The sequence below is a fragment of the Epinephelus fuscoguttatus genome, linkage group LG4 (genome assembly GCF_011397635.1).
Source record: "Epinephelus fuscoguttatus linkage group LG4, E.fuscoguttatus.final_Chr_v1".
In the NCBI taxonomy this organism is placed as follows: domain Eukaryota; kingdom Metazoa; phylum Chordata; class Actinopteri; order Perciformes; family Serranidae; genus Epinephelus; species Epinephelus fuscoguttatus.
In genome coordinates, this window is record NC_064755.1 from 13,287,872 (window position 1) to 13,303,250 (window position 15,379).

General features: G+C 42.1%; 2 protein-coding genes across 2 annotated transcripts; one reads left to right on the forward strand and one right to left on the reverse strand.

Annotated features, from left to right (window-relative positions):
• Positions 1-1,054: 1,054 nt before the first annotated feature.
• LOC125886823 (histone H4-like) lies at positions 1,055-4,148 on the forward strand (the record flags this gene model as incomplete). Its single annotated transcript, XM_049573149.1, has 2 exons — positions 1,055-1,349; positions 4,072-4,148. Coding segments are annotated over 2 exons (372 nt in total), but the record flags the coding sequence as incomplete, so codon positions are not given.
• LOC125886798 (histone H1-like) lies at positions 3,253-3,864 on the reverse strand. Its single transcript, XM_049573123.1, has one exon. The coding sequence runs from the start codon at positions 3,862-3,864 to the stop codon at positions 3,253-3,255; it is 612 nt and encodes a 203-aa protein (XP_049429080.1).
• Positions 4,149-15,379: the final 11,231 nt, after the last annotated feature.

Genomic DNA, 15,379 nt, shown 5'->3' on the forward strand with positions numbered 1-15,379 from the left:
CGTGTTGCTTTTAGCGGTTATTATTGTCTTATATTTTTCATATCCCTGTATGATCTCCACCTGCTCCTCCTGACTGAAATACGCAGCTCGCGCTCTATCCATTTTGTGCGGACGTTGAGTCAAATGACGCTCCAAACGCCCCCTTTTATGTGAACGCGCACAAAGCCTTAAGAAGAGAGCCGTGATTAACAAATCAAGTTGATAACCGCCGTCGTGATACCAATTATCTTTGATTGCGGCTTTAGGCTTTGTCGATCCTGAACATGCAAAGAAAGCCTGGCTCTGTTGAGCTTCCTTCGTAGTACAGCCCTCAGGACAAAACTGTCCAGTGTTTCCTCAGGTAAAAACAAGCAATCAAATGTGTTAAGAACTGTATTTTGATGGGATAAAATATCGGATCTGATGCCATCAATTTTACCTCTGAAGTGGTCTGCAAAGTCTTTACAAAGGGAATCTGTTGAAGTGCTTTGTAACTTGTTAAAATCAGGGTTGATTAAAAGGTCGATGGTTGAGAAGAGGACTCTGGGATTATTTCTATGATTATTGATTATGTTGGCAAAGTAGGTGTTTCTTGCACGTCTGAGTGCATTATTGTAAATTTTAAGTTTTAAGTGGAGTGACTGAATCAAGACTTGACTTTATTGTTAAAATCTTCGACAATAAAGTCGCCGGAAGCAGGTAAAATAACTGGAGGACATTTATCTACTTCAATAAAATTTGAGAGAGAGAGAGAGAGAGAGAGAGAGAGAGAGAGAGAGAGAGAGAGAGAGAGAGAGAGAGAGAGAGAGAGAGAGAGAGAGAGAGAGAGAGAGCTCAACTACGTCCGCAGAGAGGATTTAAATATCCACGTGAGGCAGGTACTCACAGACCTCCGGAGGAGGAAAACAATGGACAAATCTAAGTGCCTCCCCTGGCACATCTTGGATCTGTAACTCTGACTACAGGACACTTTCCATCCTTTTGGTTGTATTGTTGTCATGTATTGTGTTATCTAAATTGTATGCTGATAAATTCTGTTTGTACTTGTGTTTGAAATTAAATAAAGTTTATTTAAGAAAAAAGCAAGGGAGGAAACGGACTCGGTAAAGGAGGCGCCAAGCGTCACCGCAAAGTTCTCCGTGATAACATCCAGGCAATCACCAAACCCGCCATCCGCCGTCTGGCTCGCCGTGGTGGAGTGAAGCGTATCTCCGGTCTGCTCTACGAGGAGACCCGCGGTGTGTTGAAGGTGTTCCTGGAGAACGTGATCTGTGATGCAGTCACCTACACCGAACACGCCAAGAGGAAGACTGTGACCGCCATGGATGTGGTGTATGCTCTGAAGAGGCAGGGTCGCACTCTGTACGGCTTAAACCACTGTCTCACCTCACTGCAACACAACGGCTCTTTTAAGAGCCACCCACAACACCTCAAGAGCTCCTTTCTGTTGACTTAATATTGTATGTTCCCATTTGACGTGGTTTCCCCTGAGTCCATGTTGATTAAGGGGAAAGTCTCCATAGTACCCTCTATGCAATGCATTGGTGACATTACTAATGCTTAGGCCTATTTAAAAACAATATTGATAGCCTACATATTATTTGAGAGCAGGCCCTGACTGGCCGTCGGGTAGGCTATAGAAATATTCACTGTCGCAAACGGGCTTTCACACACCTCTTTGCGTGGATTGTCTGTCTTAAAGTAAACCAATTTAATGTTACAATAAACTACAGAGGTGGACGAAGTAAACTACTCAGATCTTTTCCTTTTTTAATTGAAACTTAACATCGGTGTAAAAATATTTTGTTGCAAGTCAAAGTCCTACATTCATATTTTTTCCTCACTTATTAGCATCACTACTTACAGTACAAAAAGTAAAAGTTACCCCTCTCATGATTACCAATTCAGAAAATTATTTATAAAATCATTAGCCTGCAATTACCGGTGCATTAATGTTAATCATTTTATCTGCTGTAGGTAACGATAAGATAAGATACACCTTTATTGATCCCACAATTGAGAAATTCCAGTGTTACAGTGGCCAAGGAGAAAGAGTCAGATAAAAAATATCAAAAATTAAAAACTTAAAAACAAGACATGCAAAAAAGTACAAAAATATGAATACATAATAAACTGCAATTAATAATAATAATAATAATAATAATAATAATAATAATAATAATAACAATAACGATGAGCAATGGATTAAAGAGAGCATATCTAGTGCAAAGTGATTGTATGTGAAAACAACAACAAGGGGAACAGTAATGCTTATAATGGTGTTTATAAAGTGTCCATGGTGCAGCTGATTGTCAGCAGTGTTGGTTAGTAGTCTGACAGCAGCAGGCAGGAAGGACCTGCGATGACGTTCCTTCACACACTTTGGGTGAATCAGTCTATCGCTGAAGGAGCTCTAGAGAGTTTTGATCTCCTCATGCAGGGGATGGGAGTGTTAGTCCTCAGAAGGATGACAGCTGAGCTGTTATCTCTGTGTCCCACCACCTGCAGAGTCCAGAGAGCAACCCAGGACAGAGCTGGCCTTCTTGATTGTTTGTCTAGTTGGACAAGGTGGACATTTTAATTATGTCATATGGGTAGTTTGATAATACCTCATCATTTATTTGTTGATATGCTGTATAAGTAATTTAAATCTTCAAAGTAACTAAAGCTGTCAGATAAATGTAATGGAGTAAAGAGATGCAGAAATAGCCTATAATATGAAAATACTCATAGCCTACTTAAAGTAGCTTAAAGTAGCACCTAACCCTACTTAGGTTACATTCTACAACTGTAAATACAATTATAGTCAATGTGTTTCATGATAGCAGTGGTGAAAGGACCCAGTTTATTATCATTATTTCTTCTTAGACTGGATCATCACTCTTTCCCATAAACTGAGCTCACTTTTGTCTTAGTATATTGATGACTATTCATTTTACAATACGCAATGATTTCAGAATTACTAGATCAGCGTTGTGTCTCTATTTTATTTTGCCCACTATAGCACAAACAAAGCACAGTGGATTATACTTTAATTTCATCTCTTGATGTGAATAAAAATGTCTTTCCTGTGATGTTTATTTATTGTAAGGTTTAACTTTAAAAAAAAAATAACAACACCAACCTATTAATTAGTGATTCATTTACCCCCATTATAGGTGGAGATTGAAGTTAGGGTCCTAGTATTAACAGAAGACTGCTCTTTATGGATGATGTGGGTGGCTCTTAAAAGAGCCTTTTTGTGAGTAGTTTGTTGATGAGACTGATGACAGCTCACTTCTTCTTGGCTGCTGCTTTCTTGACTTTGGGCTTGGCTACCTTCTTTGCGGGGGCTTTCTTGGCTGCAGGGGCCTTTTTGGCCACCTTCTTGGGGCTCTTGGTGGGCTTTTTCGGGCTCTTTGCAGCCTTCTTGGGGCTCTTGGCTGCTTTTTTGATCGCTGCGGGTTTCTTGGCCTTCTTGGGAGACTTCTTAGCGGCTGTTGGCTTCTTAGCTGCCGCTGTCTTGGGCTTTTTGGCCGCTGCGGGCTTCTTGACTTTAGGAGCGGCTTTCTTGGCTGGCTTCTTGACCTTCTTAGGTTCGGCAGCCTTCTTGCTCATCTTGAAGGAGCCGGAGGCCCCGGTCCCTTTGGTCTGGACCAGAGAGCCCTTAGCCACCAGAGCCTTGATGGCAGTGTTGACGCGGGACTTGTTCTTGTCCACATCGTAGCCTCCGGCAGCCAGAGCCTTCTTGAGAGCGGCCGCAGACACGCCACTCCGCTCCTTGGATGCGGCCACAGTTTTCAGGATGAGCTCGCTGACGCTGGGAACGGCCTTCCTCGGTTTGGTAACCTTCTTCTTGGCGGCTTTGGCCGGCGCGGCGGCTGGAGCTGGAGCTTCTTCTGCCATATTGTGTAGTAATGTTACTCTTACTCAGTTACACACAGGACTGTCTGACTGGACTGTTGAAAGAACGGTGAAGGAGGCTGCATGTAAACACAGCATGAGAACCATGGAGACTCAACCCAGCCCGTTGCGCCTCTGTGCAACTGTATCCGTCTGCAGTGTGCAAGAGAGGCCGCATCGACTGCCTGAGCGCGTCCTCGCCGGCCGCCATCTTGGATGGGTCTCGCTTCGCCTCCACAGTGCATTCACTTCTATTGAGGAAGGAGCTGTATGCACAAGTAAAATAGAATAACTCACTGAATTTTCAACTGATTTTCACGAGGTTTGGTTTGTTACAAACGGCACACATGTAGTTATGATACAGGATGCGTTCATACATTAAAAATGCGGGATTTCATGCTTTAATAATTTCTGCAGATAGCAACAGCATGTTATTTAGGTCACAACACAGTTCTTTCATTCACCTCAACCCCAGAGTGGGATATATATATATATATATATATACATATATATATATACAGTACAGGCCAAAAGTTTGGACACACCTTCTCATTCAATGCGTTTTCTTTATTTTCATGACTATTTACATTGTAGATTCTCACTGAAGGCATCAAAACTATGAATGAACACATGTGGAGTTATGTACTTAACAAAAAGGTGAAATAACTGAAAACATGTTTTATATTCTAGTTTCTTCAAAATAGCCACCCTTTGCTCTGATTACTGCTTTGCACACTCTTGGCATTCTCTCCATGAGCTTCAAGAGGTAGTCACCTGAAATGGTTTTCCAACAGTCTTGAAGGAGTTCCCAGAGGTGTTTAGCACTTGTTGGCCCCTTTGCCTTCACTCTGCGGTCCAGCTTACCCCAAACCATCTCGATTGGGTTCAGGTCTGGTGACTGTGGAGGCCAGGTCATCTGCCGCAGCACTCCATCACTCTCCTTCTTGGTCAAATAGCCCTTACACAGCCTGGAGGTGTGTTTGGGGTCATTGTCCTGTTGAAAAATAAATGATCGTCCAACTAAACGCAAACCGGATGGGATGGCATGTCGCTGCAGGATGCTGTGGTAGCCATGCTGGTTCAGTGTGCCTTCAATTTTGAATAAATCCCCAACAGTGTCACCAGCAAAACAACCCACACCATCACACCTCCTCCTCCTCCATGCTTCACAGTGGGAACCAGGCATGTGGAATCCATCCGTTCACCTTTTCTGCGTCTCACAAAGACACGACGGTTGGAACCAAAGATCTCAAATTTGGACTCATCAGACCAAAGCACAGATTTCCACTGGTCTAATGTCCATTCCTTGTGTTTCTTGGCCCAAACAAATCTCTTCTGCTTGTTGCCTCTCCTTAGCAGTGGTTTCCTAGCAGCTATTTGACCATGAAGGCCTGATTCGCGCAGTCTCCTCTTAACAGTTGTTCTAGAGATGGGTCTGCTGCTAGAACTCTGTGTGGCATTCATCTGGTCTCTGATCTGAGCTGCTGTTAACTTGTGATTTCTGAGGCTGGTGACTCGGATGAACTTATCCTCAGAAGCAGAGGTGACTCTTGGTCTTCCTTTCCTGGGTCGGTCCTCATGTGTGCCAGTTTCGTTGTAGCGCTTGATGGTTTTTGCGACTCCACTTGGGGACACATTTAAAGTTTTTGCAATTTTCCGGACTGACTGACCTTCATTTCTTAAAGTAATGATGGCCACTCGTTTTTCTTTAACAATAAAAAATAAATAAATTTCTTGGTGACAGACCTCGTAATCCCATGAGAATTGTAATTATAACTGTTGTGACAGATTATTGGTTGAAAATTTCTGAGTGTATAGGCCTTATTTGTAATTAACTTCAGACAAGGGGACGAACTTTGGTGACGACGTGCTTTGGTGACGACGTACTTTGGTGACGACGTACTTAGTGACGACGTGTGTTTCAGACGTACATAGTAGGCGTATATTTTTGTTAGTAATTCTAACATACGCCGCCGTCACGTCGCCGTCGATACACGGTCTTTCAATGCACTTGCCGTGAGGTCGCCGCCGGTCTCTCGTCTGCTGTCCCATTCACTCCCAAAAAAAAAAATCCACACGGTCAGGCGGTGACGGAAGGGGAGGTTGCTCCTTCCCCTGGTAATCCTTGCATTGGCACTATCCACCCGCCATAGGGTGCCGAGGCGGAGGAGGAGGTTGAGCGGGAGCGGACCGAGGCATAGCCGCAGCACTGCCTGTGGGGCGCCTCTGTCTGAAGCGTGCGTCTCGGTGATCGCACCAGGAGCCTTGAGGTCGTGGCGCAGCTCTGCTCCATGAGGTGTGTCTCCTCACTCTGTCAGCTTTCTCAGAAGCATTCTGGAGGTGCGCGATGGTGCTCTGGAGGAGCGGCCCAAACAGCCCATTGGAGCTGATGGGGCCGCACAGAAGCTCCCCTCTGATCCGTGCCGGCAGCTGGGACATATGGAGCCACATATTGCGCTGCAGCATCGTTTGCCACGCCATGATCTGAGCCTGCGCCACCGTCGTTGTCGTGGAGAGGGTCAGAATAGCTGACATAGCCTTCCCGATCTTTGTCGCCATCTTGGGAGGGAGCGCTCCGGGCTCTGCAGCCATAGCGGAGACAGCAGAGGAAAGCAGACCAATGTTATTCGCGGCCGCCGCTGTCTGTGCTGCACATTGGTGCGCACAGTCAGTGAGGCAGGCGGTAACTTGGTCCCGGGGAGAAGGCGGCATGGGTTTACGTCTGCCGAAAAAGGTGACTTTTGGCAACAAAATGGTGGCCAGACTGTCTTCCAGCTGTGGGACGGCAGAGAACCCGTGTTCTGTGTCTCCGTTCACCCTGGTAAAGAGTTCATAGCGAGCCACCGGCGCCTTCAGTTTTCCGGGCTCGGAAAAAGCAGCATCGATGAACGACCAAAGCTCCCATGGGTGCAGATCTGATGACAAGTTTGGGGGGGACACCATCAGTTGTGATTTTTTTTTTTTTAAATTGCACGCATGCAAATCATGCCCACAGAGCACTTGAGATTGCCAGCATATTTCACGATTTCATAGAGGCTCATCACCATCACCAAGTCATTCAAAAAGCACTACAAAGAGAATCATATGCTTACCTTTACTGTTTATTTCTCTTAAACAGCCAGTAGTACATGGAACCAGCCATCACCCTCCTTTTCACTGCTTCACTGTTAGTTAATGCTACTTCTAGTTTCAGGGTCTCAGGCATGTTATGTCCACTCCCATTCTCATCTCTCGCCTCTCACGGATTCCCATTTCTCCTCATCATCTTCCCTTTCTCCCAGTATATAGGACTACTGTATACATTTGTTCAATTTCAATCATTTAAGCTATTTAGAACTGGGGGGGACAATTTGTGTTTTTCAGAATTTGGGGGGGACATGTCCCACCTGTCCCCCCTGTGATCTGCACCCATGAAAGCTCCGTCACGCGAGGCCACACAGGGAAACGCTTGGGCGCCGGCTCTGGGGCGTAGATGTCTCCTCCCAAAACGCCGCGACCCGGTGCAGGTGGATCCGCTGGCACGGGGACACACTTCAGGTCAGCAGCTGTCACTGCCTCCAAATGTTTTGTTCTAGTTCTGACAGACTTGACAAGTCAACCAGCCAGTGTTCCACAACTTTATTCTCCTCCAATCCACAGTGTGAACACCATTTTGCGGTGAAAAACTGTAACACAAAATATACACAATCACAATCACATTTACAATAATTACATGCGACACAAAGCCGCCATTAACCTACCATGGTCTCTATCACATTAGCTAACCCAGACTTGCTAGCTCTGAACGTCAGTCTCAAATATGAAATATATATTACAGATCAATAACACAAATACACAATAAAATATACATGGTCACACATACCGTTTCGCCTTCTGAACCGGAATTTGAAAGTAGTTAGGAGAACGTGAATTCGTCTTCATTCATTCATAAAACCCTTTGGACATTTTGTAGCACTCCTGCTCTCGTCTCCTTCCTCTCCATCTAACTTGACGCTTTTGATCACATGACCTTTACGCACCACACTCATTGCAATACTTAACTTAACAGCAGGGGGTTCAATTAAACCAGATAAATGTAAATACATTTCTCAGCATATTATATACTGTACATAGCAATATTATCACAATCATGTATGCAAAAGGTAAGTTATTTATAAACAATCATGTTAAAATTATGAACTCAAAATCATGACAGTTACAGCAGCCATCTTGATGATGCTTGGAAGATCTTGGAAAAGCGCCTTGGCAGGAAAATGGCCGGCAGGCCGTGACGAGGCGGGAGATAGCTGCGTGAGCTCCCCTCTCATCCACATCGTCGTCTAACTCCAGACCTCCCAGTGGGGAAAGGGGAGAGCCGGGGGGGGGGGGGGGGGGCAGCGATGGAGGGAGAAGATTCATCGGACTCGTACCCAGCACCGTGGACCTCTCCGGATCGTTCGGGGACAAAAAAAAATTAACAGTTTCTTCTATTGTGAAGCTAGCATGGTCATCCAACTGTCATCTCTGTCTCTGAGATGACAGACAGATAAATTGTCTCACCCTCTACCTGTAGTGCTGCGATGGGATCCGTTCGTCTCGGTAGCTCTTCCACGGGTAGGCGAACGCAGAAAGCACACGCGGCCCCGGCAGTGAGCGCTATCCCTGCGTGCTCGGGTCCGAGGCACGTCTCGCAGCGGGGATGAAGGTCGAAGGGCATAATGCAACCGATCTGGCAGCTGGGGTACAGACGGACCGCTCCGGAGGGGCCGCTGAGTCTTGCTTGAAGACATAATTTCTTCCGCACTATGTGCAAACGGTGAAGAGAAAATGGGAGCAGATCTCCGGCCACACAGGTATTATATAGCCTGTATGCGGACCTGAGAGAGGCAACTGCAGGGCATAGTGGCGCGAAATAAAATCTTCACGACTGCGCATGCGCGCGGGGATAAACCCAATAACGACAGCTCTTAGAGGGCGATAAACGTAAACGACAAAGTAACTTATGAAACATTGGTTGATAGTTTAAATCGTAATAAGGGTCATTCCACGGAATCGGTGCCCTTTAGTGTCCCAAAGAGGTTATCAGTCATAAAAAGCTTAGAACAACTAAAAAACTCACATCTCACATCACTCCAGTCCTGGCATCCCTGCACTGGCTCCCTGTTAATTTCAGGATCCAGCACAAGATTCTAACCATCACTTACAGAGCCCTCCATGGTCAAGCACCTGCATACTTGACGGATCTGGTGTCCTTTCACTGTCCTGTCAGGTCACTGCGGTCCGCCAAAGGCCACCTACTTACAGTCCCTCACACAAGATTAAAGACGAAAGGTGATAGAGCCTTTAAGGCTGTTGCACCGAAATGGTGGAATGCACTACCTCATGAGCTGAGAGCGGCCTCTTCCGTGGACATTTTTAAAAAGCAGTTAAAAATACATCTGTTTAGGCATGCGTCCCATTAATTGTCCATTGTATCATCTCTGTATTTCGCTGCACTTTACTTTTTATTTGTTTTTGTGTATTTTGCATTGTTTCTGTTATTGTATTTTTTGTATTTTATCTTGTGAAGCACTTTGTGAGTCCTCTCTGTGAGAAGTGCTATATAAATAAAATTTACTTACTTACTTAAACATTTTTAATTTTTTAAATAACTTTGCTGTGTCTTTTGCCTGTAATATAACATAAAATTACAGCCAATTAAATAATATTTAAAATATTTAAAACGGCTTTATACTAATGAGAGTGAGTATTTTGGCCTGTCCCTCGCTATAATAGTTTTACTTCAGCAGGAATTTTAATTTGCAAAATGTGGGGGAAAAATTTTTTCCCATTTACATATTGTTTTATGTAGACTATGAACTTATTGTTAAACAATGTATTTGGCATAAATAGATACTATTTTTTAAAATGTATGTAAATTTATCTTTGTCCCCCAATTTCATGTCAATCCTGTTATCCTCACCAAAATACACCTGTAAAATAATGGTACTTTAAAGAAATGCCATCAAAGTTGCATCGTCATTTAAACTGGATGCTAGCACCTCAAAGTTTCTCTCACTTCTGATGTACTATTTTTGATGTTTTACAATATTGGACGAGGGTCAGTTGTTATCATTTTTCAACATATAAATCAAAATCTAATCTAATCAAAAATCTATTTTCACGTTTGGCAATCTTTTATGCCTGCCTGTTGGGACAAAAATATGAGTGTCATTTACACAGTTGTTTTATGATGGGTTAGCCATAATGACTTCTGAAATGCTTTTTTTCTGTAATGCAACCAACTTGTTGAGATGGTGATGTTTTATCCAAGTCACGTTAAAAAGGTTGTTAATCTTCGTGAATGTCCGTGAATTGGTTGTAACCTACTCTTGTATGTACCCCTATTGCATGAGCGATGTATTGCATTTCAAGTGTTGCCTGCATCGCTTGAGTTGAATGTGTTGACTATGAAAGGAATTGTGTTGCTCGCGTCGCTAGCGTCGCTTGCTTGCGTTGCGTGCGTCGACTATGAAACGGCCCTTAAGGTTGTGCGTAGACCCTACACACGTCGCTTATGCCCTTGTGAGCATTTTTACTTCTGCAGTGGTGTGTCTGTGTCACTCTGCAGTTACACCTCCAAAACACTAGTCGACTAGTAGTTGATTCAAAACACACCCAAAACAAACATTAAACACCCATTAAACATGGCTTAATAGAGACAATTTCAAACACAAGTAGCCTACACAAATTGGCTTCACTATAACTCACAGCATTCACAGACAAACACTTGTATTAATCCAGACACATTTTCCCCACAAATATAACATGCTAACGTTATTAGCACAAGCCTATGGCATTTTACATTGTATAAATTAGCCTAGCAACTAGCAATCTTTTCATCTTCTTATATTAATCCAGGGACAACGGCAACATTTAACTAAGGTAATGGCATTCAATTTGGCTCCATTACAACTCACAAAGTTCACCGACAAAACAACTGTCCTGTACTAAACACGTTTTTTAGATGAATACAACATGCTAACGTTATTAGCACAAGTCTATGGCATTTTACATTGTATTGAATAGCCTAGCGGCCAGCGATCTTTCCTTCTTCTAGGCTATGTAACACCAGGGACAACAGCAACATTCAACAAGGGTAACGGCACACAATCTGGCTCCATTACAACTCACAAGGTTCACCGACAAAACAACTGTCACACTAAACATGTTTTCCAAACAAATACAAAATGCTAACGTTATTAGCCTATGGCATTTTACATTGTATAAATTAGCCTAGCAACAGCGAAGATTTCCTCTTCTCATATGAAACCTTGATCAATCCCGAAGGATAAATCACACACAAGACTTCAAATGCTACTTTAATGGAGGCTTTACCGGCTTCACAATTTTTTGTTTCTTATCTGTGAACTAAAAGTAAATACAAGCTCCATTTCCACTGAGGGAAATGGTGCCAGTAGCCTATACAATGACAGACAGTGAGGTCTGCGCAGTGAGGCAGACCTCACTGTCAGAATGCTATTCTGGGGGGAGGTGCACGTTACAATAGTATGTCTCTGCAGATCCGGAGACTGCAGATTCAGACCCGCAATTCTGGACCCGCAGTTCTAGACCCCTTGTTTTTCATCCCCTACTGGACGACTGTATAACTGCAACTAAATCAGCGTCTCACCCAAACACCACTGTTTGAAAGAAGTTGGACTTTTAATGCTTTATTACAATTTACAATTTTAAAATTTTACTACACCCGAATAAAAATACCAAGATTTAATTGTTGATTTGTGCCTGGGTGCTGTTCTGCATCATTATTGTTTGCTGGTTGTTCTGTATAGTTTGATCCAACTATTTTAGTTCTTTATTTCTTAATATTCATAAGACTGCTCTGACTAGCACGCCAAAAACTTGCACTGCACTGATCAAACCTGCTACAACATATAGCCTAATAGGAAATGTCTGGTCTTGGGTGTCCAGTGCTCACTTTTGTTGTGGGAATTTGAAACAAAGGCTGTGAAATAGGCTACTGAAATGGTTTGAAATGTTTTATTGTGTGCAGTTGTTACATCACACATCAGGGAGCTCTGCAGAGAAAAAAATACATTATTATATCGACATATTAACAATAGTGCCCCTTCCTTCCTCATCTGCCCTTCAATCCTCCACAAAACTCCTCCACTTCACTGTGGTTTCCTCTTTCTAGATTGTTATGTGCACCTTAAAAAGAGAGTCCCTAATTATTCAAAGTTAAGATTTTTCAACCGTTCAACCGGCCAAAACCTAATAATAGACAAAAATACATTTGTGATCATCTGCACTGGATGAGCTTAATTTCTATCCACAAAATCTCTAAATATATGCTATAGAGTAATATCAATGTAGTGATATAAACACATGTGATATATAATATTATGAATAATAAAGGAAAAAATATATTAAAAAAATAAAGGTGTATTTCATGATATACATGAATACAAAATTAACTTTTAGCATAAAGTACACTAATTGCCAATATGTAAACAGTTTCATGTTTCTATGAAAACGTAAGCCCTACACATTTTTCTCATATCATCCACTTCATTGCTTTAATCATTTATTCATATTTAATTTAAAGCACATGCTGAAATTATTGGTCATCGCGCTTCGGTTTCATGAAACAAAATGTGCAGGTCAAACAGTTCATTGCTAACAAGCTAAACTATTACCTACTACTTTAACCCATATTTGACATGCCTTTCAGACTATCGTGGTAAAGACAGTCATATCATTTTAAACGTATCACTGTAAAACATGAAGTTCGCTCTCTAATTCAAGTCAACAAAATAGTTTAAACAAATAATATGATTCACATTCGGATCGTCGTCGGCCATATTCAATAGCTGTAATAGTATGTTGGCTTCCAATGAAATAGAGGGCGCTGTCGCGAAATAGGCTACATGGTGTCCAGAACTGCGGGTCCAGATCTGCAGGTCTGAATCTGCAGTCTCCAGGTCTGCAGACACACCCTCCTCGCACGTTCGGCCAAGGCGTAGGCTACAGCATACGTCGATTCAATGCAGAACTATAAAATGGGTGTAAGAAGTAACGCAAAGTTGTTAGATGTACAATTTACCCAAAAAAAGTATTTACCAGCTGATAAAATATATAGAGTAGTAAAAATTACCTCCACCTGAAATAGCAGCAATGCTCATTAGTGATTTACACATAAATAATTATATTCAGTTAAAATGGGTCTTTCTACAGAATTAGTACTTTTACTTTTGGCACTTTAAGTATATTCTGATTTTTACATTTTGGTAGGTTACTTTTACTTTTAAAGTCTGATCCCTGCAGTAAATAAATGTGCTCATAGCAGGTTGCAGGTTGCAGGCTGCTCACACAGTTAGAAGATCCCAGAGCCGACCTCCAAACTGTGTCCCACTGAGAAGAAGTCAAAGATGTATTTAGGTCATGCTCCCAAGCCAGCTGGACAAAAAAAGGCGCATTGGCAGGTACAGCTCCCTCTTTACATTTCTTATTCAGAATAGAGGACAGCTGAGCATACGCTAAGAAGCAAGAGTCAGAGAGGCCAAGCTAATTTTTAAGTTGTTGAAATAGTAATGTTTTTTCACTAACATTTCGTCCAACTGTTGTAATGCCAAGTCTCTGCTATTATTTATTACTTACAGTGTTTCCTCCAGCAGAGAGAATGGGGTTACACCAGAGTGCTAAGTCTCCTGTGCAACTGCTAACAATAGAGCATGGTGCTAGTGTTATCCAGTACTGGTGGTGGTTTTGGAAAGTACCTCATCGATACCAAGTAGTCTTGTTTTCTGATATATTTTTCTCCAACCATTCCAAGCTGCCCATTACAGCCTCAGATTTATAGGCCTAAGTTCATAGATACTCTACACTGTATGAAAGATAATGAAATACATATGGAACTCCTCGACCCCCCTGGATCTGGGTATGATTCATTTCTTGTAAGGAATCAGATGAAGGGGAATTTCACTGAGCCAGTCTTGAGGAAATTATGTGAGTAAGAGTTGATAGAACATTAACTTAAAGTAGCTCTTTTCTACCCCAGAGACAGTGGTAAGGCTATCCATCTATTGATGTCATCCTTGATGGACTGGAGGATGCCAGGGCCATTTAGGCTGAAGACTTTAGTGATGGAAGATATGATATTGATTCCCAGATACTTCATACCATTGTATGATTGTTTTCCAGATAAGGGGGGTGTCCATTTACTCAGATTTAAATGTGTGAGGCTAAGTGGAGTTGCGTCACTCTTTTTCCAGTTGTTGTTATACCCCAAAAAACTGCAGGTATTGAGGATGCTGGCTTGCTTAAACATTGAATCTTTTTTTGGATTCAAGGTCGTAGTAACAAAAGAAAGACATCAGGAGATACAGTCAAGGAAGTTAGGACTGCAACAAGAACTGACATCTTTATATAGACATTAATACAGAAGGATCAAAGGATCCAGAGAGTGGTAAAGTCATGGCAGAGCTGTTGGCAATATTGTAGGCACTTTGGTGGGTAGAAGACAATAAACCAACAATTTAATCATTATGCAGTAATTCAGCAGCAGGTTTAACTTCAGTAAGACAACTCAAATCCATGTCCAGACCTGATTTAGCCAACAATATATAGAATTCACAAAGCAGAATGTGAGATGGGTTTTATTTGGGCACCAGCACATGAGTCTAGAGGGAAATGGGGTCGCTGATCGCCAATAAAACTAGGTTCAGCCTTTGGCATTGTGGGTGTAGAAGTGGGCTAGCTCTGACTGGGAAACACCCAGATGGCAAATGTGAGTGTGGAAGCTTGGAGACAACGAGACAGGTCCTCATTCAGTGTAAGAACTGCTCACTTCAAAGGAGGAAGCTGTTTTAAGACCTGGGAGCAACCGGAGAAACTGTTTTTACCCTCTTAACGCTCTGCTCAACTGTTTGGTAGAGCACATTTTAAGTCATGATATCTCAATGAAAAATGTGCTGAACTCAACCTGATTGAGCTATCTCTAACATTCATTTTAGGTTGTTTTTTTTTTTTTTTTGATGCAATATCTTTCTTATTTGATTTGCCATTGTTGAATGTGTGTTAAGGCCAATAAAATATAACTGATAACATATAATTTTTAAAGGGTACGTCATGCTACTAAAAAATACCCCACTAGATGTCGCTGTGTCTTTAAAATTGTCTGCCTTTTCAGTTCACCCAGGAACTCAGTAACAAAACAGTAACTCCTGACATGAGGGCTCTGTGTAGTGGGATTTTCAAAAGGAGGCATATTTTTTCACCATGTTACAGTTGCAGAGGTCTTACTGACCAGATTTTTGTAACCTTAGACAAAAAACACAAAAGTGTAATAGGAGTGTTTTTTTTAAAGCATGCTCTACCAATCCGTTCATTTAAATAGTGAAGCTGATTGAATGTATTTTAAATTGACAATTAGCCACAAACTAAAAACACTTCTGATCATTAATTCTTGTTAAATAATACATTTAATGTCATTCATTATAAATATATGCTGAAGTAACTTGTAAGTAGTAGTAGTAGT

Bases quoted from the DNA above. Each gene is read 5' to 3' on its own strand.
- LOC125886798 (XM_049573123.1), bottom strand. From the start codon at position 3,864: ATGGCAGAAGAAGCTCCAGCTCCAGCCGCCGCGCCGGCCAAAGCCGCC.